The following is a 16,242-nucleotide window of genomic DNA, read 5'->3' on the forward strand; positions in this document are numbered from 1 at the left end:
TTATTCTGTCTGGAAGTCCTTGGAGTTGTGATGAGGAATTGATATATACACAACCGTTACTCTGCCCGATTTTCGTCAAGATTTTATGATGTATTCCAAAGGCTTGGTGCAAGTTGTGCTAAGGATAATAAAGTCCATCTGGATCCCCAATTGGTATTGTGTTGGCTTAGTGTTGATAGTCCAAAGAATGAGAATTCTACCTTGAATCTTAATGTCAAGTGTTGGCATCTTATTTCGGTTAGAGCGTTCTTTTTCCTTGGCTTTTATTTTACGCTCTAGGATAGTCCCTTCATCTTCTTCACCCTTCTTAGATTTTCAAAATCTTCTCCCTTTTTCCAAAACTTTCTTATGTTTGCAAAACTCTTTTAAAAATCTGTCTTAAAAATATCTTTTGCCCTTGTTGGCATTTCTTTCAAAGTTTAGACACGATTGTTGTAGTGAATTGCGATACCCCACGATTTTGATATTGATTGGTATGATGGAATCTTTTCCACTTGAGAGAGCTAGTGGCATACTTGTTGATTTTATTCAAGTTGGAGACCTTCTTTCATTTGTGATGCAAAGAATCCATATGTTCTCATGTTTAAGATCAATGGCTGAGTATTCTCTCCTACGTTGATAAAGTGTTTATCCCTTTTAAAAATCTTCCCTTTTAAGTGGAACTACATTAGCTCTGACTTCTCCATTGCACCGAGGAGATATGTAGGCACAAGATGTAATGATTTATCGAGCTTATTTTAAAAAAAATCAAACAAAACCTTTTCTTTTCGCACACAATATCTTTTTAAACACAGATTTTCAAAAAGGTTCTTGTGGAGTACCACAGATATGAGGGGTTCTTAAAACCTTCCCCTTGTATAATCAACACCCGTACCTAAGATCTCTTTTTGTTTTAAAAACAAACTTTGGGTTTATTTCGCTCTTTTCCCATTTCCTTTGGAAACAATAAAGCGCAGTGGCGACTTTCACTGAAATAATGAGTCGAGTCAACCAATGGCTTAGATCTCAGATTTTCCTTGCTACACAAATCAAAGGGAGTAAGAGAAGACTGAATTTCTGGTAAATAATTATATTTATCCATCGCATTGTTCACATTTTGCATCAAATTTCTGTAAAAAAAAGTTAGGTTGCTTCCGTAGGTACATCTACGAAACGTGTTGAAGATGAACACGTTCCGGAGGCGCATCTACAGAACATGTTTGTGTTGTTTTTTCAACAGTCTTGTAATTTTGTGTTATTTTTGTTATTGTTTACAAATAGGTATGGTTCTCCCCGATAATATCTCAAGAGAATTAGTTCATTTAGTCGATGTTTCTCTAAATGTTGAAGGGCTAGTCGTAAAGGCGGTAGATATCAACGATGACTTTAATAGCAAACAAGAGTTTACTGATCGTGAAAGCATGCTCACATGGATTCATAGGAATGCAACTAACATTAGTTTTGGTATGGTAATAGGAAGATCGGATAATGATATGACAAGAAGAAACGCTTTCATAACAATGTTGTGCGAAATAAGCGGGAAATACCATCCTCCTCTAAGGAAGTTTAAAAGAGACGACACGGGTACTAGAAAACGCGAGTGTCCATTTAAAATCTATGGTTACATGGTGGCTAGTGTATGTCGGCTCAAACTGGAAGAGAAGACATGTATTAATGACATGTCCTTGAATCTTGTCCAACCGAAAAATATATTTGCCACATTGAAACAGAAGGATCACGGCAACGTATCAAATATAAGGCAAGTGTATAATATTCGGTACCACAATAATAAGGAGATTAAGGGAGATAGAAGTGAGATGCAACAACTGATGAAGATGTTGGATGATAACAAATACGTGTCGTGGTACAGAACTTGCGACGATGGGGTTACCATTTGGAGTAAAACTCCCATCGTCTCAAAATTGCCATTGGGCACATCGTCGCTATTTGCCATTAAGGCCATCGTCGCTTTTTCCATTAAGGCCATCGTCTCTTTATGCAATAGATGTGACTCAATGAATGCAACATCCACACAAACATAACATTTACAACACATCACAAACATCGACTAAACATCATTACTTTTACAGTAATTCATCACTTCACAATCGCGTCACTATGTTGTAACATCATACAACAATACATCACTTCCCAATCACGTCACTATGTTGTAACATCATACAACAATATATCACTTCACAATAACAATCACAACATCAAAAAATTTCATTTAAAGAAAGCTTCAAAAAAGGTTTCCAAAGGTTTTCAAATCATATCCATTATAAAGACATCAATTAAAGCTTCACGGAGGTTCAAACGACACTTAAAAAGGAGTTACGGATCAAAAGATACATCATTCCAAAGTTTGAACAAGTTTTGCACAACAGAGTCCGCTTAGTGACCCTCCAGCACGCTTGATGAAATTCAATTTTCATCAACCCAGCTTGAAGCGCGCTTCCCACAACTAAATCCAAAAACTTTTAGTTTCCACAGCTCCGCTTAGCGGACCAGCTTTGTATAGCGGGCTCGCGCATTTTTCAATTTCCACTCAGCATCCGCTTAGCGAGCTAGGGCCGCATAGCGGACGTGCGATTATGCAGAAAAATAACAAAACCACACAGCACTGTGTAACCACACTTCCACCACTCAAAACTCATCCCAATCAGCAATTAAACACATATAATCACAACATCTAACATCATTCATCATCAATAAAACATGTTTTCAACCAAAAATTCATGCAATCTCATCACAATACCCTAATATTCTACAACATTCAATCCATGGACCCTACATACAATCTAACCCACCTTAAACATCATCATACATCCCTTTAGCATGAAAGAACCTCACCCTTACCTTAGGTTTTGGATTGAAGCCAACTCTATCATCAAGACCTAACTTCTCTTCTTCTCTTCTCTCCTCTCTTCTTTCACAATTTTGCCAAATGAGCTCTAATTCCCAATTTCCCTCAATTCTCTTGTTTTATTAAACCCTCACTAAACCTCAAATTACTAATGAGATCTATTTATCACTTCTTAATTACTAATACCGAATTAGGCCCAAAAACTCATAACACTTACTAACTTATGCTATTTACTAATAATACTCAATAAATAACACAAAATCACTTAAACACATATTAAACACATAATTCACAATTAATTAAATAACTCACAATTAATTCACATATCACACAATTAAATAAAATATGGAAATAAAAACGGTCGTTACACCTCTCCCCCACTTAGAATATTTTCATCCTCGAAAATTACCTCAGTCAAATAACTCAGGATACGACTCTCGCATCTTGCTTTCTAATTCCCACGTCAAAATCTCTCCGGTAGCTCCCGACCAAAATACCTTCTTCAAAGCAATCTCTTTTACTCTAAGAGTCTCCGTCTCGCGATCCTCAATCCTTATCGGCATAGTCTCCACCGTGAGATTATCCCGTACTTGCACATCATCCATATGAATTACATGCAAAGAATCAGAAATATACTTCCGAAGTTGCGACACATGAAACACATCGTGCAAATTTGAAAGATTCAGCAGTAATGCCACTCCATATGCCACATTTCCAATCTTCTTCAAAATTTGATATGGTCCAATAAAACGAGGAGTGAGCATCTTCGACTTTAATGCTCTCTCCACACCGGTCACCGGTGTAACTCTAAAAAATACATGATCACCCGCTTGAAATTCCAAGTCTTTCCTTCTCTTGTCATGGTAACTCTCCTGTCTACTCTAAGAAGTATTCATCTTCTCTCGAATAAACTTAACCTTCTCGGTAGTCTCTCGAACAATCTCAGGTCCAAGTACTACACTCTCACTAGATTCAAGATAACACAACGGAGTCCTAAATCTCCGACCATACAATGCTTCAAAAGGCGCCATTCCAATACTTGAATGGTGACTATTGTTGTATGTGAACTCGATTAATGGAAGATAAGTGTCCCACGTACCTCCGTGCTCAAGAACACAAGCTCTCAACAAGTCCTCCAAAGACTGAATCGTCCCCTCCGTCTGACCATCTGTCTATGGATGATACGCCGAACTCAACCGCAACTTAGAACCCAATGCTCCTTGCAAACTCTTCCAAAAATCTGAAGTGAACCTAAGATCTCTATCCGAAACAATACACAAAGGAACACCATACAGCTTAACAATCACACAAATATAAATCTCACCCGACTTAGAAACTGGATATGTGATGTTAATAGGTACAAAATGAGCTGACTTCGTAAGCCTATCAACAATCACCCAAATCGAATCATGCCCTCTCACGGTATTAGGTAAACCCGTCACAAAATCCATAAAAATGCTATCCCGTTTCCATTCCATAACTTCTAACGGTTGCATTAACCCTGCAGGCTTCTGATGTTCAACTTTCGACTTTTGACAAGTCAAACATGCATACACAAACTGAGCTATGTCATGCTTCATTCCAGGCCACCAAAATAATCCCTTCAAATCTTGATACATCTTTGTATCTCCTAGATGAATACTCAAATTACTTCTATGACCTTCCTCAATAATCACTCTTTTCAAATCCACATCATCGGGAATACAAATCCGATTACAAAATCTCAACACACTTTGCACATCCCACTTGAAAGCCACTAAATCTTTTAGACATAACCCCCTAACTTCTTTGTGTAATGATTAACACTATACTCTAGGATCATCTCTCTTGGAAATCATTATCTTGAACCACTCCATAAACTGTTCCACTCCCCATTCATCTCTATAAATTCATCCTTCAGCATTGTACCAGAAATATCATTGCTCATACCCATCAAAAATATCTCTTCCTCAAACCTAGAAAAACTCCAGTGTCATGGCTCTCAAAACCTTCAGTGGAAATGAAAGCATGCTTGTGATCATCAACAAAACTAAACTAGATGACTCAAATGATCAATATGGTTTCCACAGATTTTTTGAGTATCAAGGCTAGAACGGATACAAGGAGATACTTAACAAACCCATCTACCCAAACCTTGTGAAGAACTTCTGGTTATATGCTTCCGTCTGCAGTGAGGGAAGATTATTACATCTCACATATTCAACTCCAAAATTGTGATTACAAAAAATTCTGTTGCTGATGCAATCCAGTGTCCATCTAATTGGAATCTCATGCCTCTAGAAATCTTTGATCACCTTGCTAGAGAAGAAGTTTTCAAAGTCTCCAGGCTTCCAATCGCTTTCAGACGATTCTACAATAACTCAATAAATCTGAACCCCATATATAGAGCTTGGGTTCTGTTTGTAATGTTAAACATTATACCCAGAAGGTTCTGTCTAAATACTCTAACCACGCCAGAAAAATATCTAACCCTCTGCTTTCACCAAGGTCATAAGCTAAATCTGCCAACTATCATCTTCACCCATCTAAAGGAAGCTGTGATATACTCCAGAAACTACACTAGCTAGGAGCAATATAATGTCTAACTATGAGTGTAAAGAATTTTTTATTGCAGAGTCTTCCTGATTATTCTCAACTACAACTTCTCATTTTAATTTAATGTTCTGTTCTGGCTATTGATGTGCATGATATGTTGTAGGTTGAATGCTTTAGTTTATTTACAAAACTCTTGATTATGAAACATAAGAAGTGAAGAAAAGTATAACTGAAACACCTGATTATGTTTAACACTCTGAGAAAGTCTGATTTTATACTCTAATCATTAAAACATATATTCTAAATAGTCTGAACATAATCTGACAAGTCTTAAGGGTTCAATAAACTCAACTCATAAACCAAAAGTATCTGTTTAAAAGAATACAAGAAATATCTGAAATTAAAAATTTATTCTGTTAGAACTTCAAGAAGATGGACGTACGTGCATAGCTACATCTATCAATCTTCTAAAGAAACAAACTGAATAATTTATCTCAGGGGGAGCTATTAATCAGAAATTAATGGTTATCTAATTCAGGGGGAGATTATACATCTCAAGGGGAGAAAATAATTCTCAAACTCGCACCATTTCACCTTATAGCTTTTTGATTATGACAAAAAGGGGGAGAAAGAATAATAGATTTTGATGAATAAGTTGTTGAAAAATAAGTTGCTTGATTGAACATATAAAAGGGGATGAAATATACTTGCTTAATTATTATCACCTCATAAAGTTGTTCCATCAAAATACATGTTTTTTGTCATAATCAAAAAGGGGGAGATTGTTAGAACAAGATTGAGAATCTGTGTTTAGAACCTGGTTTTGATGATAACAAGCATATATTTTGTTAGTAACAATTTTACTACTAATGATTTCATTAAGTGTGCAGATATTATGCTATAAGCCTTATACGACAGCATCAGAAAGAAAATCACAACATCAGACAAGCACAGCGTCAGAAAGAATCTCAGATAAGCTTCAAGGAATTAAACAGAATATCAAAATACATGAAGTCTCGTTACAACAAGAAAACCATGTGGATAAATGATCAGAAGTTCTGAAAGTGAAACACAATGACAAGATAAAAGAAACAATAACAAGTCACCTATGAACCATGAAAGAAAATACAACCTCATCCTACAAAATGAATAAAATACAAAAGTTCATAATCAAGAGGAAAGTCGTTAAAAACATCATCATTAGCAAAACGGTTGCAACAATTAAATGGAACAACTCCCAAAACTGATTGAAGAAGCAACCCACATGCAACGTGTTGGAAAGACAAGCTTAACCAAGGAAACACGCTACCAACTGTCATCATCACGCTAGAGATACGATTCTGCCGTGAACACATGCAATTCCTGATCAAATCAAGACAAAGCATTCAATACAATCTTCAAACAGATTCGAAAGGCTATGTTCCAACGGTAACACTTCAAAGTTATATAAAGAACAAGCTTCAAACTTGAAGAAGTAGATCTGTTGAGAGAATAGAGCATGAGAGCTTAAATCAAGAAATATAAGATCATGCTTCAGAAGTTACATAAGGGGCAACACATACTCAGTATGTGATGAAATAAACAATAGTGTTGTCATACACAAATCATAAAGACTCCATTAGAGGAAAATGTTGCATGCAATGCAGATTCAATTGAAGGAAGCAATGAGTGAAAAAGAATGCAAAGATTAAATCATAATTCACTCTACATTAGAATGACTTAGAAAAATTATATACACTGATTTGATGCTCAATAGTGTAATAATTATGTCTAAGATCATTAAACTGCTATTTGCTTTTCAAAGAGAATCATGATCAACAGTTGAAGATGAAGATCAAATCAGAAGCAATTTACAATAGAGCTGTTGCTCTAAATCAGCTTAAGAAGATTTGAAGACGGAGATCATCTTGAAGAAGCACTCAACACGGGGAGCTGATGCTCTTACTCTGCTTACCACCAAGAAGCAAAGATCTCATTCAGAAGATGCAGACAAGAAGACTCCAAAGATTATTCATTCACTCAAAGTGATTATTTGTCATTGTATCAAAACAAATTTACTTAGACATAAGAAAATCTGCTTATTTAGAAGCATTGTATTCAAACCAATTCAATTGGTGATGATTCATTGAGCGACCAAATAAAGGTCAGAAGCTTGAGAAGACAATGATGATGGTCATTGTGGAAATCCTCTTGGAGATCAAGTGAAGGTCAAAAGTCCAGAGAGGTCAATGAATTTTATATTTGTGGATCAGATTACTGAACATTTCATTGTGGTTAGTCACAGTAGTTGGATGTGCAGGAATTTAGTCACAACAGTTTGGTTGTGCAGGGTTAGTCACGAGCAGTTGGCTTGTGCAGGGTTACTAGGTTGATGAACGTTATATCTCGCTGAGATCACTGAATAGTTCATCATCTAGGGGTTAGTCACTCGCGGGTAACTTGTGCAGGGTTAGTCACAGCAGTTGGCTGTGCAGGAAGTTAGTCACGACGGTTGATTGTGCAGTTGTAATCAGATTGGTTATAATGGATTAAGTCCTCTATTGAGAGAGGCAAATCACCTAAGGAAGGTGGACTGGAGGTAGCCTTATTGAGAAGGTGAACCAGGATAAAAATGAACGTGTCTTTTATCTTCTGCATCATTCATTTAACTTAGAACATTCACGCAGAATATCTTCAGAACTGTGCTAAGCAAAGTCAGAAGTTCTGATGATATAAAGAAGGAAAAATGAATATGTATCTCTTTGGTTATGCATCACAAAGCTTCCGCTATATTGCCTAAAGCATATCCCACGGAATGAGATATAAAAGAAGAAAAAGAAATTTATAGAAAGGGAAATTTTATTCTGTAAAGAACACAATTCAATCCCCCATTTCTTGTGTTTTTCTCCACCTTCACTAGTGTGTTTCTTGATCCGGAGAGTTAATTTTTTAGTTTAAATATAATTTTGACCCTCTATTTTCATTTTTCTAAATTTTTAGTGCCTTTGTTTTAAAATATAATTTCATTAATATTTATAATAATTAAATAATCTTATCATTGCAAAAATTTTAATAATTAGATAGGTAATCTTTCAAAACTATTATGATTGTAATGTTTTCAAATGCACCATGAAATTTTTTTTTATATTTAATTTAGTCAAAGAAGAGAGAATTATATATTCTATAATTCATTCTCATTAAAATTATTTATTATTAATTATATAATATATTAATATAATAAATTTAAAAAATAAAAAAAAATAATTATACAATATAATCATAATATAAATTAACAAAAGATTTGAAAAAAAAAAATCATGTTACATAAAAACAAAAAAAAATTTTTTTTTACATTTTTTCAATATGAATCACATTATTTTTTAAAAAAATATTATGTTAGCAAAAAAGATAAAATTAAAATTTCACATTATTTATTATTTATTATTTTTCTACTCTATCTTTTATTTTTAACTATTTATATAGAGTATAATAATTTTTATGTTATATATTAGTTTATAGTATTATTATATCATACAATAATTTTCTAAGTTTTATTAATTTATAAGCGTCAACAAATTATTATGTTTGAAAGATAGAATTTTATTTAAAATTGATATTCAACTTATTTGCATGAATAAATTTATAAAATTATCTTTTGATATTTCATAGTTATGAAATTTATTTCCAAAATTTTATTTTATGAATATAATTTTTTAATTTGCTTAAATTGAATTCGATGTCATGTGGTCTAACCAGTGATCTATTAGTCCGACTAATAATTCAGTGACCTAATAATTTGATTGGGTCGATGACCGGTCCAAATTTTAAAATATTGAATATTATAATTGCTTATTTTTCTTCAAAAATATGACATTTATTGTAAAGTGATCGAAATCGGTCCTAAATTGTAATTTGCCTATGATTAAAAGCAGTTGAGTTCACATAAGTCGTTTCATTCGTAAATTGTTTTGTTTGGTAATCTACCATATAAGAAAAATTAAGTATCTAGAAATACTCTTATTACCACCATTTTGAACTTTATACACGTTAGGACTTTTGTAGAAAAAATGGTCTTTGCATACCCCAATCTTAACTATTGAACCACATATTTGAAAACAAACCAGTTAGTTACACGAAACGGCCTTCCTCTTGCCTTCAAATGCTAACATCCTAACTTCTTCTTGCTAACCATACTTGCCAACCGTACTGCAATTGTAATTGGTGTTTCAACTTTAAACAAGATAACAATATCCAAATATTAAAACATGAGTTCAAATAAACCCACAAGTGTTACATGATCAGAGCATTTGACTCACTACCTAATCAAAACGATAAATCAAAAGCTCCTCAGCTAAATCCTCGGACAAGCTCACTACTCGTCGGAACCTGCACGATGTCACAATGAACATCATTCAAACAGAAGGGTGAGAATTCATATCATAATGAGTGAGATATTGGATCGAACTCTAGTATGGTCGAAGGGTAGCTTCTTGGTTCGACAGGATTAAGCATGAAGTCGAAGGTTGTTCACATGCTTGTGTCGAAGATGCTAGGGTTGTTAGCATGTTAAATTAGGTTTTAGTGTTTAAACCCTAATTTGTTAAGTTGGCTTGTTTATTAAGTTGACTTGTGTAATGGGCCTTGTAGAAAAAGCCCATTAGTTAGTATGTTAGGTTTTATTATAAATAGCATACTAGTCTCTCATCATTGTACACAACAAATCCTAATTTAGGGTGAGAGAGGTTATTTGTTATTCTTGTAAACTTGTTATCTTGTTTCCTAAGAGAAAGTAAAAGAATAGCAGTTATAATCAATTCTTGTGTTCTTCTTATCTTCCCTAATTCCCTATTATATTTTATTCCTAGACATCGTTTTCACAACAAATTGGTGCGGTGAGCGTGGAAAAGATGCCTTCAACAAAGTATGAGATTGAAAAGTTCACCGGAGTGAATGATTTCGGTCTGTGGCGCTTAAAGATGAAAGCCCTACTGGTTCAGCAGGGTTGTTTGGAAGCGTTGAAGGGTGCGGCGGCTATGGACGTTGCGTTAATGGAAAGAGAGAAGGGACAAACCATACCATTTATGGGTAGGTAGTTCCTTTTTATTGGACGTGCGGGACAATCGAAGGGTCATCGGAGGTCGTTGAAGGCAACAAGTAGAGGTACCTTTAGCAAATTCGAAGGGACAATCATCGTTTCGTAGGCAACCATTTGAGGGACTAGATCATATATTCGAAGGCAACATCGAGGGTCATCGAGGGACCATGATCTTTGATGATTTTTAATCGAGGGACATTTGCTATTGGGTACCTCTATATTCGAGGGACACGACCATGATTTATTCGTAAGGCAACCAAGAGGAGAGTACCTTAGAGGTGCAAGTGCGTACGAGTGGGTTAGATTCGAAAATATTATCTTGGATTAAATTTAGCTAGCGATTGATTAATTATCTTGCCATACAATCCTAATTACTAGCAGTTAATATATTTACAGAAAATAAATTGCGGGAATGTAAAGGTTCCTACGCTATTACATGGCTTCGGGATGGGGATTACAAATTACAATTATTACAATAAACTCGAACGGAGATTTAAAAAGAAATAAGGGAATATGCAGAATGGTAAATGTACACAAGTAAAAGTATGAATACCTCGAAGTATCAATACCTTGCAAAAATCAATAAGATGTTAGTCACGGATATATACATAAAATGATGATGAGAAATGAGGTAAAAACGCTAACAAATAATCATGACAATTAAGTAAAGAAAATTATAAACATATTAAGTTCTAAAAAGAAATTGAAAATTAAATAACATGTTTTTGTGTTTTTGTATTATTATTAGAGAGAAACTAATTGATCTAAATAAAATATATTATATACATATTTTTATGTTAACAAACTAGAAAATATATAATTTTTGTGTTTTTGTTATATGAGAAGTTAAAATAAATATTAAAAATACTAAATGAAAACAAATAATATAAGATAAAAATGAAAATGATTTAGAAACCTAAGGGTATGTTTGGATATCACGAAATGAACGGAGCGGAATGGAATGGAGCGGAGTGGGATGGAGCGGAGTGGAACGGAGCGGAACGAATGTACCATTCCATTGTTTGGAAATTTTAGAACGGAATAAGACAAATTATTCATTCCGCCCAAATTGGAGGGGAAGGAATATGGTGGTAAGTGATGGAATGGAATGAAATCCATACCACTCATTTCCGCTCCGCTCCATCCGTTTTTAAATTATCCAAACAAGGGAATATCATTTTATTCCATTTCATTCCGCTCCGCTCCATCCGATTCCATCAATCCAAACAAAGCCTAAGTGAAATATGGTGTGTAAGCAAATATGGGGCGCTGGGCCCAAATGCAATGGCCCAAAGTAATTAAAACAGTCCTCAAAGAGGGTGTCTCGCTGGTAAAGGGGTGTTGCAAGTAATCTCTCTGGGAATTCGTATGGGCTCAAGTTCTGGGCCCAACAATCATTTTGAAGTAAAAGATAGAAGGGTGTGGTCCGAAAAACAAAGGGTGGTGGATGGTAAGACTTGTTTGGGTCGAACCCAAAACTCAACCCTAATAACTTTAAACCACTAACCTAAACGCCCCCATTACCCTTGCTTATCACCTTTTCTGGTCTTCTTCCTCACTCTCAAACTCCCTCACGGCTCAATAGCTCCAACAACAATATCCAAACACAAAAAATCGAGAAATCGAAACAACCATTTAAACCCTAAGTCCTATGTCTCAATAATCAAAGAACTGCAACAGCTAAATTGAAAACAAAAGGATGATGGAACATTACCGACTCAAACATTTGCGTTGTTGCTTCAGTGTTGAATATTGTTGAGTTGTGAAGCGTTGAGTTGATGGAAACCGTTGTCGAAGATTCGGTTTTGTTGTTGATGTTGTCTCTCTGCGGTTGTATGTGTTGTTCGGAGGAAACGGCGGAGGTTGATTTTGATGGCAGTGCAGGTTGTTTTGGGTTGAAGATAATGATGAACGGTGGTGTTCGCGGCTGAGATTGGGTTCGTGGCCGTTCGCTGTGGTCATCGATTCCCGGTTGTGACGTATTTCCTTCCCGTTTTGATTCTTTAGACTGAGATATTGTTATCAACTATTGAACCTTTTGGATGTGTTGGTGTTTCGAGGTTGAGTTGTTGGTACAAGTTGATGACGATGCGTGAACGTTGTGATGATGTATTCGCAAGATTTGGCTGAACAGAGGAGATCGACTCCCTTTCCATCCTTGAATTTAAGCTGCTGCAAAGAGATGAAACAAACAAGTGTCAGTTGTGATTAGAAGAAAACAAAGCAGTTAATGATTAACTTAGTACAGAAGATGAGAAGCTTTGATACGAGATTACTTTGAGAAGCTTGCTGTGAATCTTGTTTGAATAATGATAAAAAAAATTGAGGTTACAAGGAACTAGATTCAGAATAGTCGTAATAAAAAAAAATTATTATTGTTATTTAAAAATTAGTAAAATATTAATAAACAATGGGGAGAAATTAATAACGATTAGTAATGTGAATCTATTATAATAATATATAAAAAGTAAAGTACCTGATAATTACACTTTAAGCTATCTGATTAAATAACTAAAACCGTTCAAATTCCGTGGGTAAATTTGTCTTTCTGAAAAATAAAGCCACCATATTCATTTGACATTAAATGCTATCTATTGTGTCACTGTTTGATTGGTTGGTTTCATTTTTATTTATTTGATTTTTCCTTTTTTTTTATCTATTTTATATTATATTGATTTATATTATTTTATATTTTAGGTGAAATAATGTCAAAAGCTGCATTGATAATATAATTGGGTTTAAATATCAAAGCAATTCCATAATTACTCCCCTACACAATAAATCCATGGCCACGTGAATCAAAGAAAAAAAGCCACAAATTTGGCTTGGGAAACACAGAACTCCATTTGTTCATTAACTGCAACCTTTCATTGTTCCATAAACTTTTTGTGTTCCATAGGCTGCATAAAACATGACCAAATGCATAACCATGTATATTCTGCTGCATTTGGGTTCCCTGCGATTTTCGCTCCTCTTCCATCTCAAGACAAATCATTCGCCTCCATCACCTTCCCCGCGATTTTCACTCCTCCTTCGTCTCAAGAAACTATCTTCTTCTCCATCCCCCCGTCTCTAACTTCTGTTAAACACTGTTTATATTAATCTCCATTTGATTCATCTTTGATAATTAACTGAAATCTCTACTCTTCTTGCACAGTTTGTATGTGAATCATGTCTCGCCCTATTGAGCCATTGAAAGAGATCAATGATTCAAAAGATTTGTGGAAGATCGCTGTTAGATGCAAACATCTATGGACTGTCACAAGTTCTTCAAACAAAGAACACATGGAGATGGTTTTGGTTGATTCTAAGGTACTGTAGCAGGATATGGTTCCCCACTGATTACTTATTATATGTTTTGTGTTGATTAACCACTGATGATGAAATGTTCGTTTCTTTCAGCGTGATATGATTCAGGCTGTTGTCCCTGCTTATTTGCTTTCGAAATTAAAATCTCAAATTGAAACAGGAAACTCTTATATCATGCAAAATTTTAAAGTTGGGAGGAATGATTTTGCTTTTAAGTCGACAAATCATACATACAAATTGGTTTTTTGTGGGTCAACTTCTGTTAAGAAGGCAGAATTTCCTGACATCCCTCATAACTACCTTAACATTATTGCTTTAAATTCCATAGTTGAAGGAAGGTTTCAATCAAATGTTTTGGTTGGTAAGTTCCCTACACCCTACTTTCAGAAATTATAATTTATTTTTGTTGAAAAATTTTAACCAATCCATTTTTTTTCTTAGATTTGATTGGAGGAATCACTGATATCACTCAAACCCAAGTTAACGGTGACAACAGCAAGAACAGAATAGTTTTTTCAATTGTAGATGCCAGCAAAACAGTTGTACGTACTCTTTGGGGCCAACTTGCAGTTCAGCTATATGAGTATTATAAGAATAATAAGCAAGCATCAAATATTGTCATTGTGCTAATCAATGCAAGGGTTAAAGAGGCTCAAGGTAATCATGCATGATACAATAGTTTAAATGTAAATGCTCAATATCTTTTATATCCAACAGTTGTAAATGTTTCTTCAATTCCTGTGATTCAGGAGGATTTCCAGTTAGTGTTTCCAACACATGGAATGGACCGAAACTGTTGATTAATGACCTTGCTATTGAGGAAGTCAAGAGTCTAAAAGAAAGGTGCTATAACATGTGTCTGTTTCTTTATTATATCGTTTGGAATGCTTATTGATCTTCTTCTTAACTGTCTTGCATAATAATTTATTTAACTTGATGTTGATTTTAATTGAATTTAATGTTGTGTTTACATTTTTCAGACTTGGTGTTGATTTGCCTTTGTTATCATCTTCAAGTGTACAAGTTGAGACGACGCAAAACTCATTTTATTCTGACTATGACAAATTTGTTTCGAAGGCTGAAATAATGAGTCTCTCTGAGATAACAAATCTGCAACATGTAAGAAAGAATGACTGTTTCCTTATATTGCTATCGTTCTTAAAGCCTCATATAACTGTAATTGATATTCGCCAACTTTGTAGGAAACAACATGTGTTATCGTTGCTACCCACGATAAGTTTGATGCTGGGCAGATGGGGTGGTACTATGATGGATGTGTGGAATGTACAAGGAGTGTGACTGCCAAGGATGGAAAGCTGAAGTGTTTTAAGGATCATATTAGCCCAGAACCTGTGCCACGGTATACTTTATATTCCTCTTCCATTACCAACTGGTAATGTTTATATTCTCTTACAAACAGTGAAGATTGATGTGTTCTCCTATGTTTCATGAATCATTAAGGTATAAGCTTGATATAACAGCTGTTGACGGCAGTTCGAAGGCAAAGTTCGTCTTTTGGGACACAGACTGCGTGAAGTTAATTGGGAAGTCTGCTCTTCAAATGAAGATGGATTTAACACAGGTATGTAATTGTTGCATAAAACAATATTCAAATCAATTGTTTTTGGTTTTTAAGGTGTCTAATACTTTTTATTCTTATAGTCTGTTGATTACGATCCACTTGAGTTCCCTTACGAACTTGACTCCATATTGGCAAAAGAATTGGCAATTAGAGCTGTTTATCAGCCTAAAAATGGGAGACTTTCTGTCATTGGCTTCAAGACTGATGAAGATGTGCGTAATAAAATTAAGGAGAGTTTCAAATTTGAAGAGGTAATCTTTTGTAATCTTCGTTTGATGAGTGCTTAGTTTTCTTAGGGCGTACACTAACCGTTTTTTATTTTCACCAGACCTCAAAGCTTCGAGCACCAGAACCTCTGTCCCAGGATGACATGAATAGCATTTCTGTATGTATTTTTTACATGTGATATTCTTTACTTGCTGGGCAACTTTATCATTGTGTCATTATTGTAAATTTTATCGTTGCCTTTCTTTATTCATGATAGGAACCTCTATCTGCATCTGCAGAAAATGATCCGAGCATTGAAAATTCAGGACTCACTCCATGTAAGAGACTTATGAATGATGCAGTAGAAGATAATGATAGTGTACAACAATCATCAACCAAGATGGCCAAAGATATTAAACAGGAGAAATAGTTAGCTTCAAAATTTATAAGTTTTAAATTTACATTGCCTTATGATCAAGACATTTGGTTTATTTAATTAGTTGGATGATATTTTATTTTGCTGTTCTGGTACTTAGTTTATCATAATTGTTGAGCTTGAGGTTTTCTAAAGAGTAAGATATGTTGAATTACAATTGTCCCATTTAGTTATGATATATACAAGGTTTTCATTGATTTGAGTTTATCATGATGAGCATTGTTTGAAATCTACTTCTGTTTGAAATGCTTCTA

At 34.7% G+C, this 16,242-nt stretch overlaps 1 protein-coding gene across 1 annotated transcript; it reads left to right on the forward strand.

Annotated features, from left to right (window-relative positions):
• The first annotated feature begins 13,625 nt into the window (after nucleotides 1–13,625).
• On the forward strand, nucleotides 13,626–15,982 carry LOC131637723 (uncharacterized). Its single transcript, XM_058908328.1, has 10 exons — nucleotides 13,626–13,766; nucleotides 13,857–14,124; nucleotides 14,205–14,420; nucleotides 14,513–14,606; nucleotides 14,744–14,882; nucleotides 14,966–15,123; nucleotides 15,225–15,345; nucleotides 15,426–15,596; nucleotides 15,674–15,730; nucleotides 15,830–15,982. Exons 1-10 carry the CDS (start codon nucleotides 13,626–13,628, stop codon nucleotides 15,980–15,982), a joined length of 1,518 nt encoding a protein of 505 aa, XP_058764311.1.
• Nucleotides 15,983–16,242: the final 260 nt, after the last annotated feature.

The sequence above is a fragment of the Vicia villosa genome, unplaced genomic scaffold (assembly GCF_029867415.1).
Source record: "Vicia villosa cultivar HV-30 ecotype Madison, WI unplaced genomic scaffold, Vvil1.0 ctg.002076F_1_1, whole genome shotgun sequence".
Taxonomy (NCBI): Eukaryota; Viridiplantae; Streptophyta; class Magnoliopsida; order Fabales; family Fabaceae; genus Vicia; species Vicia villosa.

Bases quoted from the DNA above. Each gene is read 5' to 3' on its own strand.
- LOC131637723 (XM_058908328.1), top strand. From the start codon at position 13,626: ATGTCTCGCCCTATTGAGCCATTGAAAGAGATCAATGATTCAAAAGAT. The intron at 14,125-14,204 runs GTAAGTTCCCTA...TTTTTTTCTTAG, and splicing joins TCAATCAAATGTTTTGGTTG to ATTTGATTGGAGGAATCACT. The intron at 14,607-14,743 runs GTGCTATAACAT...TACATTTTTCAG, and splicing joins GTCAAGAGTCTAAAAGAAAG to ACTTGGTGTTGATTTGCCTT.